General features: G+C 47.8%; 1 protein-coding gene across 14 annotated transcripts in view; it reads left to right on the plus strand.

The window, feature by feature from the left end:
• The window catches only part of SCYL3 (SCY1 like pseudokinase 3), a 41,995-nt gene that overhangs the window by 6,090 nt on the left and 16,821 nt on the right, over nt 1-19,084 (plus strand). For 12 of the 14 annotated variants that reach the window (XM_045452979.1, XM_045452981.1, XM_045452985.1 and 9 more), the window contains 7 exons: nt 6,840-7,025; nt 9,034-9,147; nt 11,083-11,139; nt 12,317-12,419; nt 13,655-13,766; nt 16,091-16,168; nt 17,943-18,082. In XM_045452979.1, the coding sequence (XP_045308935.1) occupies nt 6,840-7,025; nt 9,034-9,147; nt 11,083-11,139; nt 12,317-12,419; nt 13,655-13,766; nt 16,091-16,168; nt 17,943-18,082 (790 nt within the window). The remainder of the gene's footprint in view (nt 1-6,839; nt 7,026-9,033; nt 9,148-11,082; nt 11,140-12,316; nt 12,420-13,654; nt 13,767-16,090; nt 16,169-17,942; nt 18,083-19,084) is intronic. The other 2 variants (XM_045452974.1, XM_045452973.1) reach the window with 2 other exon arrangements.

Consider the following 19,084-nt stretch of genomic DNA (forward strand, 5'->3'; position numbering starts at 1 on the left):
AAATAAACATTAAACAACAACAAAAAAAAGAACATAGCTGTCCTCCCTCATGGGAAAATCTCCAACTTGCAGGACATGTTGGAACCAAAAAGCTTCGGAAAACGCAGGGTGAGAGCTTTTATCATATTGTTTTAGTGAGGAAGTTCGGAAGGTAATTTTCCATGGCTAAATTAAGGTAGAGTTTAATCGAGTTTAGCAAAAATCTGTAAGTGTTGACATTTTGGTAAGTATATGATTTAATTTGCAAAGTTTATTTATATTTATTTTATGCCTTTTAACTTTTATTTTCATTTTTAGCTTTTTAGTTTTTGCATTTCAGGTTTTAAATTTGAGTATAGCTGTTGACACACAGTGTTAGTTTCAGGCGTACAGCATACTGATCCACCTTCTCTATACAACATACTGTGCTCACCTTTAGTGTATTGATGACGGACCTAGAAATAAAGTAGTTTAGAAACTGCAGGTACTATTTTTTCTTTTCCAGGACTATTGTGATGTCCCAGAAAGAATGTTGGCCTGGGTTCTGGTTCTTGCTGAGGGACCTTAGACGCTTCATTCACTTTTAGAGGCTTCAGTTTCCTCTTCAGGGAGGGGGCCCTCCTGGCTCACACCTTCCAGATGCTGATCCTGGAAGGGGACCAGTGTATTAGCAGGTGCTTGTGCACTGTCGGGGGACCCCAGCCTCTGATTAGAAAACGTGATTGTACCTCGGAATATAATTCAATAGAACAACCCTAAGTGTCTTTATTTATTTATTTTTTTAAGTTTATTTTATTTTGAGAGAACACAAGTGTGTATGAGCAGGGGAGGGGCAGAGAAGAGGGAGAGAGAGAATCCCACACAGGGTCCACACTGACTGCCCAGAGCCTGATGCAGGGCTTGAACCCACGAACTGCGAGATCATGACCTGAGCTGAAATCAAGAGTCAGACACCCAGCCACCTGAGCCACCCAGCTGCCCCTGTTAAAACTTCTTTTATTGTAATTTTGCAAAAGATAAAATGCCTTGCTTCACTGTCGTATTCTTACTTGCAGTTAATACCTGACATACTTCCTATTATCTTCATCTCATAAGGTAGCACGTTTTTTAAGTAAAAAAATGAGGGTGACTGTTATTAGTGAAGTACTAGAGATTTATCTTTCTTAGCTTTTTTTTCTAAATAAGTTCATAAGATCATTTAACATTGTTTTGTTTATTTATTTTTGAGAGAGAGAGAGCACAAGCAGAGAGGAGCAGAGAGGTGGGGGGGAGGGGGGGGACAGACGATCTGAAGCAGGCTCTGTGCTGACAGCACAGAGCCTGATGTGGGGCTTGATCTCCTGGTTCGTGAGATCGTGACCTGAGCTGAAGTTGGACGCTTAGCCAACTGAGCCCCAAGGTTTTCTAGCACTATGTTATTCTTTATGACATGTGTGCCAAGAAAGTTGAACAACCCAGATCACGGTGTTTTTAAATGAGAAAAGTAAAGCTGCACTGTCGGTGTTCGAGGGCTCGTATGCTGCAGGGACTGTGAGTTTGAGACAGAAGATTTCTCCCCCCCTTAGTACAGACCCTTCTAAACCAAGGCTGAGTCTTTTCCAGTACTTTATACTTTCTCCTCTATTCTTCAGGCCATCTTATGGCTTTAAATACCTGAGACCCGAACCTGAGAAATTTGAAATGTCTACAAAATGATAAGGCGTTTCAGTGCAGGTCACAGTTCTTGAAAACATGTGTCACATTTCATTGGGTTATAGGACCTTGGTGTTCCTAGATTCCTGAAATAGTAGAACAGTATGTCCAGCTCACCTCACTTTCTCTAGAGTTCAGGCTCCCGGTCCTACCTTTGACGGTTTTGGTGGCCACTTCCGACAGATGGACAGTGTTTTCCTCGCGTATACTGTTAGGTCGTGAGTGTAGTGTTTCTCTAGTATTATAAATAAACTACAGTCACAATGCAGGGCAGCCTGTGGAATAAGATGAAACATAGTATAACCTTTCTCTACAAAAGGATACTGAAAGTTCTTCAAGTCCGTCAGATCCTATCATTTTATCTTGAATCCACTAGCTATAATAGTATAATTTTCTTACCGGTGGTTAGGACTCATTTCTGAGGAACAGTAAGGAACGATAACTCCTAAATCAGAGTGTGGTTCCCGTAGTTTGCTCTAATCCCAGTGCTTAGGTGGGACCTCGTGGTGAGGACAAGCTCATGAATGACCCTGAGTGTATTCATAACCAGGCACCCACGTTAACTCGAGGAGTGCGTTTGTGGACGCTGTGCACCTGCCTTGGGAGACACTGTGCTCTTCTCCATGACTCAGGCCGCTTTCTGGAAGGGTTGGTCAATATATTTGGGGCTGCACAGTATGTGGTCATGAGGAAGAAATAGAAGATCGCTTGCCTTCCCCTTGGGGAGTGCTTTACCGCTCTTCCTTATATACTGACATGCTCTTTCTGTTCCTCTCCCCCTTCGCCCTTATCTGTGCTATTTACAACCCTTATTCTAATAAATCAACTGCCCTCCATTGTCAGCTGGTTCTCTTCCAAGGCTCCTGATCATCATCCATTCAGAAGAACTTAAGAAGTACCCCCATCCCCCAGGTGTGTTGGGCCACCTCCAGATGGCGCAGGCTCCTTCCCAGCCTCGGCTCTCCCCAACAATTTCCAGACTTCAGGTTCTCGTCCTTTCTCTTCTGGTGCTTATGTCTGGCCTTCTGCCCCCGACGAAGTAACTGCTGAGCCCTCTGGTCTCAGCTCCAGGTCCACATTCCCACTTGCCTGTGGAATATCTCTACCTGGATACTCCCTTAGCACCTCAGGTACAGGCTTTCCAACACAGGATTCTTTATCCCTTCTTCTTCCTGCGTTTTATTCCTAGTGTCTCATCTAACCTCTAGCTCGTGGGCATTCAAAGACAGAGTGTGCTTCTGTCTTTGTCTCAGATTTGCATTTCAGCAGAAGAAGCCAGAGTATTTCTCCCTGAGAGTTCTTGCTCTCTCGTTTTAGGCATCCTGGTTACTTTGTTATATTTCTTTAACAGAATGAAACTATGGCTTGCTTCCTGTCGAAAAACTTGCAGGTGGACGTGAGCTGATAACTACTATGTTGTGCAGTTCCCAAAGTGAAATAGCGAACCAGAGATAGAACTTACAGTAATGAAAAGTTAAGCCGCTAAGGCTTGAATTAATTCTCTGGATAGCTGCGTCCTAACCTGTCCTAAAAAGTAGACGTAGTTTACATTCACGACTTGACTCTCACACCTAACGTCTCTGTGTGGGCCTGGGTAAGTACAGATGTTGACAGGTTATCCAGCGCTGCTCATGTTGAACGAGAAAAGTCCTTGCTCGGAATCCTCTGTCTGAGAGGATTCGCCTGGAGCAGAATGGGCAGAACGGGGATGTGGTGACTCAGGGGCAGGTACTTTCGGCACTCCTTCCACAAAGTCGCCTCCCTCCACCACAAGAGCCATTGCTCTCTTTGGTCGATGCTCACTGAGAACATCTCCCAGTCGCATCTTGTCACCCCCTCTGTTCTGGAGCAACAGAATCTTGAGTCAGGAAGTGTTTCTATTTGATTCGTAATTGCTGACTTCCCTGTGAGTCTGTATGCATAATTTATGCAAAATATCGTGCGTGCTGAAGAGGAGAGACACATGACGTTCTCGGCCAGTTAAGTGCCGTGTTCAGAATCACGCTATGAGTTATTCCTTTCTGCCTTTATTAAACACACAAGTCACTTTGGACTGAGAATTTTCCTGGGAATGTAGGGTTAAAAAAATAAGCAGATTGCAATTTATTATTTCATGTATTAATTAGGTGAAATTTACTGACTCTGTATTTAATGCCGGTACTCAGCCCGGTGATATTTCTTCTGACTTACTAGTCTGCCCTGACTACTGGCAGCATAAAACTTCTTTTACGTACAACCAAAGGAAAATAGAGTCTTAAGAAATAAAAGCTGAATGAATAATTTTTCCTGAACAGGCAAAAGTAAAAACTCAAAAGTGTTCCATGCTGGGTTTGCAAATTACTTGAGATGATCCTTAAAATGAAAAAAATATGAAAGAGGTTGCATAATTTTACTCAGAAACCATAGCTCCAAAGATCCTTGCAAGCAGTTCTGTCCACTTAAGCTCAGACATTCAGCCAACTTGCTAGCATGACTCTCGGCTCATCTGGGTCTTTGCTGTATTTGCGTCTATATGTACGAATTAATAGTTCATATTTAAACTATTAGTTTAAGAATTAAAGAATTTTATAAGTATGTATGTATGTATTTATTTAGAGAGAGAGAGAGAATCCCGAGCAGGCTTTGCACTGTCAGCTCAGAGACTGATGTGGGGCTCGAACCCACAAACGGTGAGATCATGAGTTGAAACAAAGAGTTGACACTTAACCCACTGAGCCACCCAGGCACCCCAAGAGTTTTCTTAATTATTTGTTATTAGAGTGACTCAGGGAGGGTAACAGCTTTCTTCTTAAAAACAAACAAGAGGGGCGCCTGGGTGGCGCAGTCGGTTAAGCGTCCGACTTCAGCCAGATCACGATCTCGCGGTCCGTGAGTTCGAGCCCCGCATCAGGCTCTGGGCTGATGGCTCAGAGCCTGGAGCCTGTTTCCGATTCTGTGTCTCCCTCTCTCTCTGCCCCTCCCCCATTCATGCTCTGTCTCTCTCTGTCCCAAAAATAAAAAAAAAAAAAAAAAAAAACGTTGAAAAAAAAAAACAAACAAGAAATCCTACTGGAGCTATTCCTAGAGTTGTCAAAGTTTGGGATTATTACAAGAAAAGAAAAGAAACTGGGCAAATTCATTTCCTCAGAAGATTCTCCTGTGGTCTCACCTAATAGGCTAGTTTGAAATGACTGATATAAACCTTGAACCAGCACTGTGTTCCAGACTCTCATGGGAGCTCGCATTCTTCCAAGAAGGTATTTTGGAATGTTCCATGCTGAGTGCTCATTTATGAGATGAAACCGAACATTATATTGAAGGTTTTTGTCCCAAGTGACGTCTTCCATGCACCCCCCCCCCCCCCCCACCATGCAATGACAGGTTTATAAGCCTTGCTCGGTGTCCTGCAGGTTGCACAGGCTTTTCCCTCTAGCTGCCTCCCGAGGTTTTTTATTTATCTGATCTTCACCAGTTTGATGATAACATGTACAGCTGTGGTTTTCTTTGCTTTTTCCTGTTTGGTGTTCATTGAACTTTTTAAATCTGTAAACTTTAGTATTTGGCTGAATTTGGAAAGTTCTCAGCCATTACAATTTTTATGCCCCCATTTTTTTTTGGGGGGGGGGGTGGGGAGTCCAGTTATATACATTAGACGTTTTGCTATTGTCACATAGGTTCCCGAGGCTATGATTATTTTAAAAAAGAACATTTGGGGTGCCTGGGTGGCTCAGTCGGTTAAGCGTCCGACTTCGGCTCAGGTCATGATCTCGCGGTTCATGAGTTCGAGCCCCGCATTGAGCTCTGTACTGACAGCTCAGAGCCTGGAGCCTGCTTCGGATTCTGTGTCTTCCTCTCTCTCTGCCCCTCCCCTGCTCGTGCTCTTTTTCTCTCTCGTTGAATTAGTTTCTGATATTTTATTTTTCCTTTCTAAAATTTCTACTTATTTTGGAGCACCTGGGTGGCTCAGTCGGTTAAGCGTCCGACTCCGGCTCACGTCATGATCTTACGGTTCGTGAGTTCGAGCCCTGCGTCAGCTGTCCACCCAGAGCCTGCTTTGGATCCTCTGTCCCCTTCTCTCTCTGCCCCTCCTCCCGCTCGTGTTCTTTCTCTTTCTCTCTCAAAAAGAAACAATTATTTTTAAAAAATAATAAAACTTCCACTTGTTTTAAATAACAGTTCTTTCTCTGCTGAGAACGTCTATTTATTTCGTAACTGTTTTCCTTTACCTCTAGGGGAGAATGGTTATAGTGGTTACGCTGTTTTAAATTCTTTGTGATAATTCTAATATCCGGTGTATTTTGGGGTTGATATTTGTTGATTGTCTTTTCACTTTTTTTGTTGTTGTTAAGTGAGAGCATTTTGGATTGCATACTGAACATTTTGAATGTCCTGTCGCATAGACTCTTGGTTCTGTTTTAATCCTCCGGAGGTTGTTGGTGTTTCTGGTATTTGAGGTTTTGACTGCAGGCCGTCAGTCCCCTCAGGTTCAGGCTTCAAGTTTTCCAGCTGCTCTCCACCCGCTCTTGCTGTGCGTGGTGCTCAAACCCCAGGTCGTTTCTCAAAACTCTGCTGCGCTGGTGTCGGCCCGCTTTGTCCACGTCGGTTCGGGACTTGGTCTGAGACCTGTGTGTGGACAGACACCTCGAACGTCTCCTTCTCCAGTCCTTTCGCCTCTGGGATGTCCTCGGACTCAGGCTTGCCGTGGTTCCTTCCCGCCATTCTTCTGGCCAGAAAGGTGGCAGGGTCTCTGTCAGAGTTCTAGCCACGTTTGCTGCACTGCTGTGCGAGCGGGGCCCGCCGTCGGTGCGCAGCTGCGAGAAGTGCCATCCCTCACCCAGGACGACCCCCACGATGTGTCTTCTCCTCATTTTGACTCTGCTCCAGAATCTGAGTGCTTTGTCGAGTTCTCCGGTCATTATTTTGGGCACCTGCTTCAGAGTCGATAGCAGTGATCTTCGGGAGGCCCTAAGGGAGCTGCAGGTCTCCGTAGAGTGACTTAAATGTTGGTAAAGTCAGAACAGGTCACAGATGTTCCTTCGCCTTGTTTGGAATCTTGGGGGCAGGGGAGCTGGACAGGATCTTGACTGCGAGGATACATTTTCTGACTTTCACCCCGACCTACGTGAAACTGCCATCAGTCTGGTCTTGAGTCGTTAACTTCACCACCCCTTCTGTTTGTGTGTTTAAAGCATCTGAAGACACTTCGTCACCCTTGCCTGCTGAGATTTTTATCATGCACCGTGGAGGCGGATGGGATCCATCTGGTCACCGAGCGAGTGCAGCCTCTGGAAGTGGCTTTGGAAGTGCTGTCTTCGGCGGAGGTCTGTGCTGGCATCTACGACGTACTGCTGGCCCTCGTCTTCCTTCACGACAGAGTAAGCGGCCTGCACGCAGTGTGCTCACAGGCTCTGGTATAGACCGGGTTGGGGGGGGGAGGGCAGTCACGGGACATGTCGAAATCCTAAGGCACTGTTCTGACTCAGAAGCTTCCTGACGGAAACCCACACGTCGGAAGGCATGGGGGTGCCACAGACAGATGGTTTGTGGATGCGCGGCCAGCCCTCTGACCCTGCACAGTGTTTCCTAGAACTTGACTCCCTTGACGATGGTCTCCCTCGAGTTTGGGGTAAGCCTTTCCCTAAAAATAGCTGCAGCTGTATGACTGTTCTTAAGACAGAGAGAAAGCCTTGACGCTAATGCCGCTGTGGGCATTTCCAGGAGTTTTGTTCCATTTTAGATTTTGAAGAAAGAAATGACCATTTCTTCAGAAGAGACTTTCCCTTCTTTTCGAGTAGGTGGTGGCACTGAGAGCCAGCCTGTTAACACTGCAGTCAGGTTCACTGTCACAGGGATAAGGGTAGTTCCTCTGTTTACTTCTGGTCTGTTTCTGGACAGTATTATGGAGTTGTTTCTTAATGGAATTTGCATTCTGAAGTAAGAAAGCCTTTGGTCGTCCTCCAAGATTAAAATGACCAGTCACAGGTTAGAAACATTTGCATATGACTCATCTCAGTGTATGTTTTTGGGTTTTTTTCACTTTTCCTATTAATGGGGGACAGATTCCAAATATCACTTTGGATTTATCATCTCTTAAAAGCTTGTCTAAGATGCATATAAAGAATTGCAGGGGCGCCTGGGTGGCTCAGTCGGTTAAGTGTCTGACTTCAGCTCAGGTCATGATCTCACAGTCTGTGAGTTCGAGCCCCGTGTCGGGCTCTGTGCTGACGGCTCAGAGCCTGGAGCCTGTTTCGGATTCTGTGTCTCCCTCTCTCTCTGCCCCTCCCCTGCTCATGCTCTGTCTCTGCCTCAAAAAAAAAAAAACAAAAAAACAAAAAAAACAAACAAACATTAAAGAATTGTTAGGGCTTCATGTGGAGGTATATTTTCTTTGTTGGAAAAAGTGCGTGCACGTGGTGAAAAGCCTGGACAGTGTGGGAGCACATAGAGGGAAGAGCAAGGCCCCCACCGTGAGTCCAGGACCCCACCTCCCTCCAGGGGTGACCACGGTGATGAGCCTGGTCGTCCGGACATGTTCCGTGTGTGCATAAAGCAAATGTCCCTACGCCTAGTCTCCTTTATTTCTCAAATGCAAAAATACCATCCGTACTATTCTGAACCTTCCTTTAAAACGGATATATATATCTTGGAATGTTTTATATCAAAATATGTACACACTTTTCTGGCAAGTAGGATATTTAAAACGCACTTGTCTACTGAAATGATTTCCAGTTTGGGGGAAAAAACATACACGTACTTGAATTCTGTTCTCATTGCCTTCTTCCTTCTTACTTATTTGACTATACTATGTTTTCTGGTCCCGTATTCTGTCACATCTGTGCTCTGTGAGATATTTCTAGTGGGCCTTACCGTTATTCCATTTTCCTCTTCTTCCAGCAGAAATTTTTAAGGCCTCCTGACAAGATTTCAGGGGAAGATTTCTGGGTTCGTGCTAGAATGTAGGTGAGAAAGAATTTAGAGGAGAAAGTTAGTACAGCAGCCTAGGGGAGCAAAGATAAACTTCACCTTTAAAGGGAGGCACACGCTCTGGGCCATGACGACGTGTACCTGTGTGCGTGCCATCCCTCCTGCCTGGCGTGGAGGCAGGGACGTGCAGATTCTGTGCCCTGCTGTCATGCCTTTATTTCATTAACCTGCCTCACTGGGCAGGGGAGAGAACAGAAGCCTGTCCATCGCGTTTTTCCTTCCCTCCGACCTCGTAATGCATACACAGGCTTGTTCGGTTTGTCACTCCTTAAAGTTGTGCTTTATTATGCCACAGGTGGGCGGACTTGCCTTAGCTTCTTTCGGCGATCAGTTTTTAGTTCTTTAGAACTTCTGCCTCACAGATTCTAGCGGCAGCCTCTTCCTGTTCTTTTTCTCCAGGGGCACCTGACACACAACAACGTCTGCCTGTCGTCTGTGTTTGTGAGTGAGGACGGCCACTGGAAGCTGGGGGGGATGGAGACCGTCTGCAAAGTTCCTCAGGCCACACCCGAGGTAAGCCAGGGGACAGGCCCTCTGTGGCACCCGGAATCGGATAGCATTTTAGTGGGCGGTTCTTACCTCGGGACCCTCCTTCGGTGTTCGGGTGATCCTAGCTTTGGACACTGGACTTTTTTGTCGATGCCAGATTCACAGAATTGTAGGAGTTTATTCTTTCAGAGGCTTCCTTTATTCCCGTCTCCTCGATTGGTAGCTCGGGAACTCGAGACCGAGGGGTAAAATGGCTCGGTCAGATTTTTAATTAAATGCTCTTCCCTTCTATTCCTATAATACCCTGTCCTTAATGACACCACTTAATGTTTAATATTGAAATTACCTTTGTGTGTCCGATTTCTTTCCCAGTATTTGAGCTTCTTGAGGGCGCGAGAGTCTCTTTGGCTTATTTTTACATCTCCACCCGGAATAGTGCCTGGCATGCATTAGGTAGTCAGGAAATGTTCATTAACAGCCGTCCAAGTTGTCCGAAGTCCTCCATCGTGCGCTAACAGCCGGAGTTAGGACGCGTACATCTCAGCTCCTCGTGGGCTGTGTTGTTGCTGCTTCTGGTACCTCTTAATGGTTTTGCCTGACCAGGTTCTAAACGTTGCCCTCCTAGGTTGATGAACCTTTCTGTTCTATTTCTTGTTTTTAATCGTTTTGCACATTGCCACTAGACTTGCTCTTTCTAAAAACAATAATAACAACAACAACAACAAACCCAGTCCCATCACGGTAGCCATACTAAAGTGCTGGCTCATTGGCATACTGACTCAGTCCGGTTCCCCGTTCTCTCGTGGGGCCTCCACAAGGGGGCCATGTTGAATGCGCACCTTCATGGGCTCTCGCCGAGGTCAGAAGCTCCTTCTCCCCGCAAAGGTGTTCCTCTGATGATTTCTGCCCCAGGTGGTCCCTTTCTTCTCAGAATTCACCTTACATCTCAGTATAATGGCTTGTAACTCACTCCTTGACTTCTCTTCCAAATTCTTTACCATGGCGTGTAAGGCCCTTCACAGGCTCTCCCCGAGCCTGCCTTCAGCTCGACCTACACTTATAGTCACTGAGCTCCTCTCGGGCCACACCCACACCCCGGTCTACGCAGCTCAGCTGTGCTCTTGGGTGGGCGGTGCCTTTCACCCGCTTCTTCCTGTGTGTGCCTTTCTGTCGCTGAGATGCTTTCTTCCCACGGGCTCTCTGTGGCATGTGAGATGAAGCTGAAGTCTGTGTTCTAGCTCAGTCTCTTTGTGAAGCCCTCCCCTGGGTACTCCCCGCCCAACGAAATCAGTCTCTCCTTCTGTGCTTCCATATGGCACTCAGCACCTGTTACTGCGGTTCTCAGTTTACATTCTAGGTTGTGAGCACCTGGCCGGCGGCAGGGACTGTATCATATTCCTTTTGTGCTCCTAGTGCCCTAAGTGGTGTGTGGGACATAGAAGCACTTGAAAACTAATCTTTGAATCGGTGAATGAATGTACTTGTTCTGTGGATGTGATCTCCGTAGTTGACAAGGTCCTCAACTTTTATATCTCATGTGGCAGCGGGCCTTAAGATTGACCTAATTCAGCAGGAAGATTATTGATAGATTTGTTCTATGCTAGAAAAGGCTTTCACTCGTTAATAACTCTGCAGCATGTGAAAGAAGTATTCCTAATTATCAGTGTAAGGAAAGCAGGTGCAGAGATGCCTCTGACCAGCAGAGGGCATCCTAAACCAGCTGCAGGGGAGAGGAAAGGGCACTTACAGGTGTTTTCTGCTGAGCCTCGTGCTGTGCCAGGTACTGTATTCACATTTTTTAAGTAGCAAGATTTTAAGTTTGTGTATTTAACATGTGCGTCAGTTAGAAGGCTTCATTGCTGCTTTTTGCATTGCTGGTTGCTTCTGTAACTTGGTGTAAGACATTGGTTCACCAAACCTGTGTATGAATTATTTTCCCTAATTTATTTCTCTGTCTAGTTTCTGAGGAGTATTCAGTCAGTAAGAGACCCAGCATCTATCCCTCCTGAAGAGATGGTAAGATGATATGCTTCAGCTGTAACGAAGGCTTCTTTGTATGAAACTTAAAAGAACCTTTCGTCTGCCCCCCTCTTTCTTGGCTAAGTTGTAGATGCCTCATAATTCCTTTGGCCATGACGGCGTCTGAGATTAATCTTATCACCACAGCAGGGAGCCTTTTTCTGGACACTCTGCGTACATTTTTGGGTCGTACAGACCCCTGTGTTACCATTAAATACCTCAGTGTGGACAGGGTTGGTGCTTCATCCCCATTTCACGGTCTTGGTGTTCTGTTGGAAGCCCTAAGAGCTGGGGAAGCAGCAGCCCTAGCTGTCCCTGAGCTGCACCCAAGCCACTCGTCTGCCCGCCGGTCCTGAGGTAGGGCTCCAACGTGCACGCAAGCGTGATTATTGACGTTAATGATCTTGTCTGACAAAGATCCATCTACAGATCTCTCCCCTAGGTTGATGAACCTTTCTATTCTGTTTTTGTTTCTTATCTTCACCACCAGCTGCCGGTGAAGAAAGATTATATTTACCAGGACACGCGAAGGCCGTCGCTCCCTCTAAATTTTTTCTTACAATTACCGTAAAACAGACCACGATCCCCAGAGACATACAGGAAATACCAACCCAACTATAACCTTGAATATAGACCTAAGACTTGAAATAAATCAGGTTGTTCCAAATCAGTACTATGTGTATGTACTAGTGTTTTTCAGACTGACTTGTGGGTTTTAAATCAAGTTAGAGGTCCTGACAGTTATTTTGGGGGGGAGGGGGGTGGGGAGGAGGAATAAAATAGAAAATATCAGTAAGTCTGAGTATTGTTTTATAAAAGTTTTGTTTCCATTATGTGTATTTATGTGTGTGTGTGTGTGTGTGTGTACTACCACCACTAACAATAATAATAATAAAATTTTTAAAAATGTGGGTTGCCATCAAAAATATTTTTGAAAGCCACAGACATATATCATATTTAGGCCCTTTTTCTCTTTTGGCCCTTGTTTGATATTTTAAAATCTTGGATAAATTGCGTTCCCTCATGGTTTTAAGAGCCTGTAAGCCAGTGTGTGGTACTCTATAGTTGGCTTTGAGTATAATCAATGCAAAAATGGGAGAGAGTGCTTCAGAGAAAATGTAGATTGGGTTTCTAAGGCAGATTCTCTAGGTTTAATGATCTTTACTGCTTTTAGTCTCCAGAATTCACAACTCTGCCAGAGTCACATGGACATGCCCGGGATGCCTATTCATTTGGGACATTGGTGGAAAGTTTGCTCACAGTCTTAAGTGGACAGGGTGAGTTGTTGCACTATTACATCCACAGAATAAGCAGGAAGGTCATTCACAGCCTGTTCTGGGTGGATTCAGAGGACCACAGTCTTTGACCATAGTAAGGAACCTGTTGCTTACCAGATAACTTGTGTATGGCAGATCTTAACAGCACTGAGGAAAGAAGCTTTGATTTCTTTGCAGAGTTTTAAAGAATTTTAAGTAGGAACCACTTTTGACTCTGTTTATGTCACGTGTTATAATCTTATCAATCGATATTAGTACTTGTGGTCTAAAGACTCTGTTCCTTATTGAGTCAGCCAAGTAAATGAGTGCTGTTACCGATTTATATGTAACGATCTGAAGAAGAGAGGAGGATTCGGCACTTTTTATTTAATCTGAATCAAGCTGGACGTTTTCTTATCTTTATTCTTTCCAAGTCCTTTTGAGTTTTTTCTTCTTGATGTAATTTACTCATTACCTTTTCTTTTGTTGCCCCGAAGAGCCCAGGCTCCTGAACACATCGTTTTCTTCTCTCTTTCGAGCTCTTTGATGGCGCGCCTGGTGGCCTGCTTCATTCCGGTCCAGCCACCCCAGGCCTTAGGTTGTCCGCCCGTTAACGGGCCTGGGGGGGGGGGGGGGTACATGCCTCGTTAGGCCCCTTCCCGGCCTGGCTCGCACTTTGCCGAAGCTTTGGGCACTTCTAATGCAACTTCTTTTACCAGGCTTCTGCAGCATCCTGAAGTTACAAGCACCCTTCGGCTGCTCGCTCTAAATTGTCTCAGCCTGAATACTTGAGAATTAAACCCCATTAAGGCCCTAAGGCATGCCCTGTGGGGAATGAACTCACTACTCCTCTGTGTCTAGAATGGTGGTAATTATGCACCATCCTGGAGAGAATAGAAAACACAGTCATTCAGATAACTTTTCTTGTTCTGTGGGTGAGGAACCCTGGTCCATAAGGCCCTCCGACCAGCCACTTCTTAAACTTCCTCTAGGCCCGAGCTGAGTTACACCTGCCGCTGGGAGATAAGGACACAGAGGTGAGGCCCGTGGGGGTGGGGCTGGATGTGTTGGCAGATGAATTTTCTACACCTGCCAAGGAGTGTGGCTTCAGGTGAGCCGGAAGCTGTTTAGCAACAGCCAGGGCTTTGTTTGTTTGGGCTTTTTACAGGTTGGTTTTTGCTCCCGTCAGTCTCCAGCTATAGAGGTCCTGAAAGGAGGGAGAAGGCTTGGAAACTAACTGTACCTCTGGATTTCAGTTTCAGCGGACGTTCTCTCCAGCTTCCAACAGACCTTGCACTCAACCCTGCTGAATCCCATCCCCACATGTCGGCCGCCGCTCCGCACCTTACTGTCCCATGACTTCTTCAGGTGAGGGCACCTGGCGGGCTTCCCCGGCCGCTCGCAGGTGCTGCGTCCCGTGGTGGGGTTTCGGGGCCCCCGGGTCACACAGTCCCTTCTGTTGGCATGGGAGAGGTCAAGTCACATCCACATGGGAGGATAGGGGGCGAGAGTGGATTGCCTCTCGGGTTCCTACCACAGGAAGTTCTAGAAATCTTTAACTGTGGTGAAGGCCTGGGTCTGGAAGTTACAGCCAGAGCCCTTAGAAGCCACGCTGCGTCTAGTGGGTGGCACCGGTCAGGTAATCGAGAAACTTCATAAACACGCTGCTCCTTTCTGCTGCCATTGTGTTCTAGGAGTTTGTTGTTGTTGAAAAGTTTTCTTGTTGGGGGAGGGGGAAGGAGCTCGTTTGTCTTCAGGCAGAAGATTGTCGTCTTTGTTTGGTAATGCGTGATGGAAACGCACGGAAGTCAATTTAGAGGGAGGGGCACAATATAAGGTTAATACTGCCGCTGGATTCAGAGATGGTTTTGGACCTCTCTTCAAGGTTAGTTTCAATTACGTGTCTTCCTTTTCTTCATTTCTGTGACCGCAGAAATTCCGCACGGGTTAATTTCACATTCATGACTTTTAGTAGCAAAATTGATGTTATGTCCTTTTGAAACTAAGGATCCTTACGTGTCAGCGGTTGGAGAGCCCGAGACAAACCGGAGCGGAGGGAAAGCTGGTGCTCTCCTCCGAGGGGGTGAATTACCTTTCCCATAGGACTAGGGTCCATGTTATTAAATGGGGCACAGGTAGTTTCACTATAATTACTAGGATTTTATTGGCCACTCTGGTTTCAAAGAAACTGTTCAAAACCTTTCCCGTCACAGGAGTCTTTTAACCAAGGTGTTTCTGTGTCCTTTTAGAGGATTCATAGCAATATCTTACTTACCTTGATACAAGGTCTCTACAAAGAATCCTTCATAGCAAATAGATTCTCTCCACTGTTTGATAAAAGAGTTGTTTAGTAAGAATTGTATTTTTGTATTTTTTTTTAAACGTTTATTTTTGAGAGAGAAAGAGCACGCGAGTGGGAGAGGGGCAGTGAGAGGGGGACAGAGGATCCGAAGCGGGCTCCGTGCACACGGCACAGAGCCCTGACGCAGGGCTCAAACCCATGAACCATGAGATCGTGACCAGAGCCGAAGTCAGACGCTTGACCAACTGAGCCCTCTAGGTGGCCTCCAAGGATTGTGTTTTAAACAGAGACGGGAGAGAAAGCCAGAACGCACACCAGCTCCCCCTTCCTGAAATCTGACGGTTGCCCGTGAGGAGAAGCCAGCGGGAGGACCCGGGCGGCATCTCTTGCCAAGGCAGCTGCGCGAACTCGATTAGGCTTCGGTTGTGACATTTGTGCTTTTCTTCTGCTACTAAAGCCAGAGGGAAAGGGGTGCAGGTGTAAATGGGGAGCCCCAGGTGGCTGGCCATGCGTTGGGGTCGTGTGCTGAAGCGTCGGCCCCCCCGGCCTGGCAGCCTGGTCCCGCCGGACTCGATGCAAGCCGCCCTCCCCCCGGGGGGCCCACAGCCCCGCCCCCCCCCCCCCCCCCCCCCCCCCCCCCGGCTGAGTTGATGACTGCTTCCGGCAGGAGAAATGGGGAGGCTCCCGTGACTGGCATGGACATGCCGGTCTCCCCGGCCCCTTTGACGGCTCTCACCGGAGTGGACTTGGGGTTCAGTAGCTGTTTTGCAATGCTTCACTGTATCGCTTCCATTTCTGCCAGGACGGCTCCGCTCACCACATCCTGTGGCAGCACAGGTTCCTGTGACTGTGGTTGCAAAAACACCGCTGAGGTGGCGGGCGTCGGTGTGCCCACTGTGTGTGCCGGAGCCTGAATCTTCTTCGCGCATCTCTTTGCTGTTCTTAAGATGCCAGATGCTCCACGGGCTCATTCGCAGTATTTGTCTCTTGAGCGACTCAGTTATAATAGAGTCTTCTTTTTTTTAAGAGTTTTTTTTTTTTTTTAAACGTTCATTTATTTTTTTGGAGAGAGCGTGCGCGCGGCGGGGAGGGGCAGAGAGAAGGAGAGGGAGGGAGAGAATCCCAGGCAGGCTGTGCTGCCAGCTCAGAGCCCGACGTAGGGCTCGAACTCACAAACCAAAAGATCGTGACCCTGAGCAGAAATCAAGAATCCGATGCTTAACCAACTGAGCCACCCGGGCACCCCTATATAATGGAGTCTTCGAACTGGCAGAGGAGAATGTTTCCTTGAGTATTTTTACAGCCCTGTCTGTGGTTATGGCTTCAGTATTGAATACACCTTCTCTAATTTGCCATCCTGCATGTTTTTTTTTTTCTCTTTGGCATTTAGGAATGATTTTCTAGAAGTTGTGAATTTCTTGAAAAGTTTAACATTGAAGAGTGAAGAGGAAAAAACTGAATTCTTCAAGTAAGTCCAGAAAGTTAAGGGCTTAAAATTCAGTAACTTGGGTTAAGTCCATGTAATGACTCATCTCCGGAGAGATGAGTCCGACGTCTACTTTCTTGGACAAAGTTTTTCGAACGTTGCCTGTGTGTCGGGCTTTCTGCTGGGCCCTGGGATGGCTAATAAGTCCTTAAGTGGTGACCAAGCTCACGGGGGATGTCCCGAGGGCCCAGAGGCCGAGGGAGGAGGTGGTTAGAGAAGAGGTATGGCAGGCAGAGGGCGATGCGAAGTAACGCACGGAGGCGTTGTGCCTCGTGTACAGAAGAGCAGGCAGGCGGGTGAGTCCGTGCGTTCCCACTCCACAGTGGGTGAGAGGTGGGCACCCTCGGACGCGGCTGTGAGGAGCATTGCCGCTGTCTGTGAGCGGAGCACGCGGGCTGTGAAACGGTCGGATCTCCCCGGAGGCGGCTCCCTCTGTTGCCCTTGGAGGGCGCAGAGTGATTTCTTATGGGACTTGGGTCGGCCGGTGGCCTGTGGTGGGCCTCGATGGGAGGCCTGAGGTGAGGCAGCGATGGTACGAGGAGGACGACACAGATGAGCCCCGCTTCTAACGCTGGCAAGGCCGTGGCGATCGTCACCAAGAGCGCCGGAGGATACCCGAGGAGAGGCCCTTGCGCGCAGGGAATGTGAGGAGCTGGGTGTTCAGGGCGTTGGCGTGAAGGGGCCTTGGGACTCTAGACGGAGATGCGCGTGGGCCTTTGACCAGGTGGCTCTGAAGCCCGGGCGAGACGCGCGCAGCCTATGAGCCGGAGAGGAGTATTGGGGTTCACTGGCCGGAGAAAGCCGTAGCATGGGGGGCACGGCACGCCCAAACTGACCCTGGGGCCCCCACCCAGCCTTCTAAGACGGTGGTCAAGGAATGAGACGGAGCGGTGATGGCCGGAGGAGGTGTGGGGGAGGCCGGGAAGGGAAGGCTGGCATCCTTGGCAGAGTAAAGCTCAGGAAGGGCAGGGGACGCCGTCAGGCGCCCGGAGAGCGCCCCGTCTGAGGAGCTATTTGAGGGCGTGGGGAGCCCAGCCATGCGGGCGGAGATGCGCGCTCCGAAGGCGAGAGCGCGGACATTGGGGAAGACCTGCGGGAAGGTTTGGAGAAGGGCCGGGCGGAGAGTAGCCGAAGAAGGGGATGGAGTCGGGAAGGACTTTTTTAAGGGCAGAAGAGCTGTGAGCATGTTCGTGGGCCGGGGCACCGGGCTAACGGAGGAGGGCAGCCCCACTGGGGTTCCTGGAAGGGGCCAGGATGCCAGGGCGACAGCTGCGTGGGGGTGGCCATCGGAAGAGGTGGCGGGAACGAAAGGAGCCCGGGGGAGCCCTGTTGACGGCCTCTCCGCGCAGCAGGAGCAGGACCCAGTCTGCGCTGGGTGGCTGTGAAGCGGCCGTGATACTGTCCCCACCCCCCCGCCCCCCCATTACCTGTGTGTTCTTGACAGAGGGCTTTGACGGGTGTGACCTTAGGGAGTTGATAAGAAAAGCCTGAATTTTGTTTCCTATGGAAACTTCAGATAATCTAACATCCTGCATCCTACGTAGCGTGGATGGGACCTTGTGTGCGCGCTGGCGGCCTTGTCTCGCGCCCCCTGCATTTATCTTAGATCCCCTGCGTCACCGTTCACCTCCCCTGGCCACGTTTCCCCGTGCCTCCCTCTGACTGAAGTAGGGGAGGGCTGCGTGTGTCTCCACTGGACGAGGAAGTGGCTACAGTGGCACCACCGGCTGCCCAGGCTTTTCTTCTTTCTCCTCAGATTCCTGCTGGACAGAGTCAGCTGCTTGTCCGAGGAGTTGATCGCCTCGCGGTTGGTACCTCTTCTGCTTAATCAGTTGGTGTTTGCAGAGCCAGTAGCCGTTAAGAGTTTTCTGCCTCATCTGCTTGGCCCCAAAAAAGGTGAATTTTTTTCAAAGGATTATTGGTAATTAAGGAGTTCGGGTGTTATTAGTCCTTATTTGAGCAGACTGAGATTACTGCATGGTGTAGTTAGAGTATGGCTCCAAAAGAGTCATTGGTCCCTGAGGTGATTATCTTGACTCAAACCTGGGTACCAGAGCCCACGGGGTAAATAAGGAGCATCTTCTTGGAGAGTCAGATTTATTGTAGAAGGTGGTATATTGGAAAAACCATACATATACACATACACACACGCACACATAAACACGTAAGATTCAAGTATGCAACGCACATGAGGTTTTAAGATAAGGCGTACGTCCTCACAGGGCTTTTGCATTTGCAGTTAGGCCTGTGCCTTCTTTTTTTTTAATGTATTTTTTTAACGTTTATTTTTGAGAGTGCGCACGTGAGTGGGGCAGAGCAGAGAGAGAGGGGAACAGAAGATCTGAGGTGGGCTCTGTGCTGACAGCAGAGAGCCCAGTGTGGGGCTCAAACTCATGAACCGTGAAATCATGACCTGAGCTGAAGTCAGAAGTTTAACTGACTGAGCCACCCAGGCGCCCCTTTAATTTTTTTTTTTTTTTTTAGAGAGAGTGTAAACGGGGGACGGGCAGAGGGAAGAAAACCTTAAGCAGCCTTCACGCTCAGCGCAGAGCCCAACACAGGGCTCAATCCATGACCCTGGGATCATGAGCTGAGCTGAAATCAAGAGCTGGACACTCAACTGACTGAGCCACCCAGGCGCACCTAGGCCTGTGCCTTCTGGCTTCCCAAGAGCAACCCACTTATTTTATATTTTCAGTGGAAAGACTGAAAGGCAGGAGATGACTTTCCTACCTGGAGCTTCAGTTTTTTTCTGAATGTGCAATTAAGGTTATTATTCTGATACCCTATAACTTCATAAGCACTGTAGATGGGAACGTACCAGGTTAGAGAATTTATTTTCAGAATTTATTTTCTTAAAAGATCTCCACCCAACAAAGCAGCAGCATAGGTAACTGT

The sequence above is a fragment of the Leopardus geoffroyi genome, chromosome C3 (genome assembly GCF_018350155.1).
Source record: "Leopardus geoffroyi isolate Oge1 chromosome C3, O.geoffroyi_Oge1_pat1.0, whole genome shotgun sequence".
Classification (NCBI taxonomy): Eukaryota; Metazoa; Chordata; class Mammalia; order Carnivora; family Felidae; genus Leopardus; species Leopardus geoffroyi.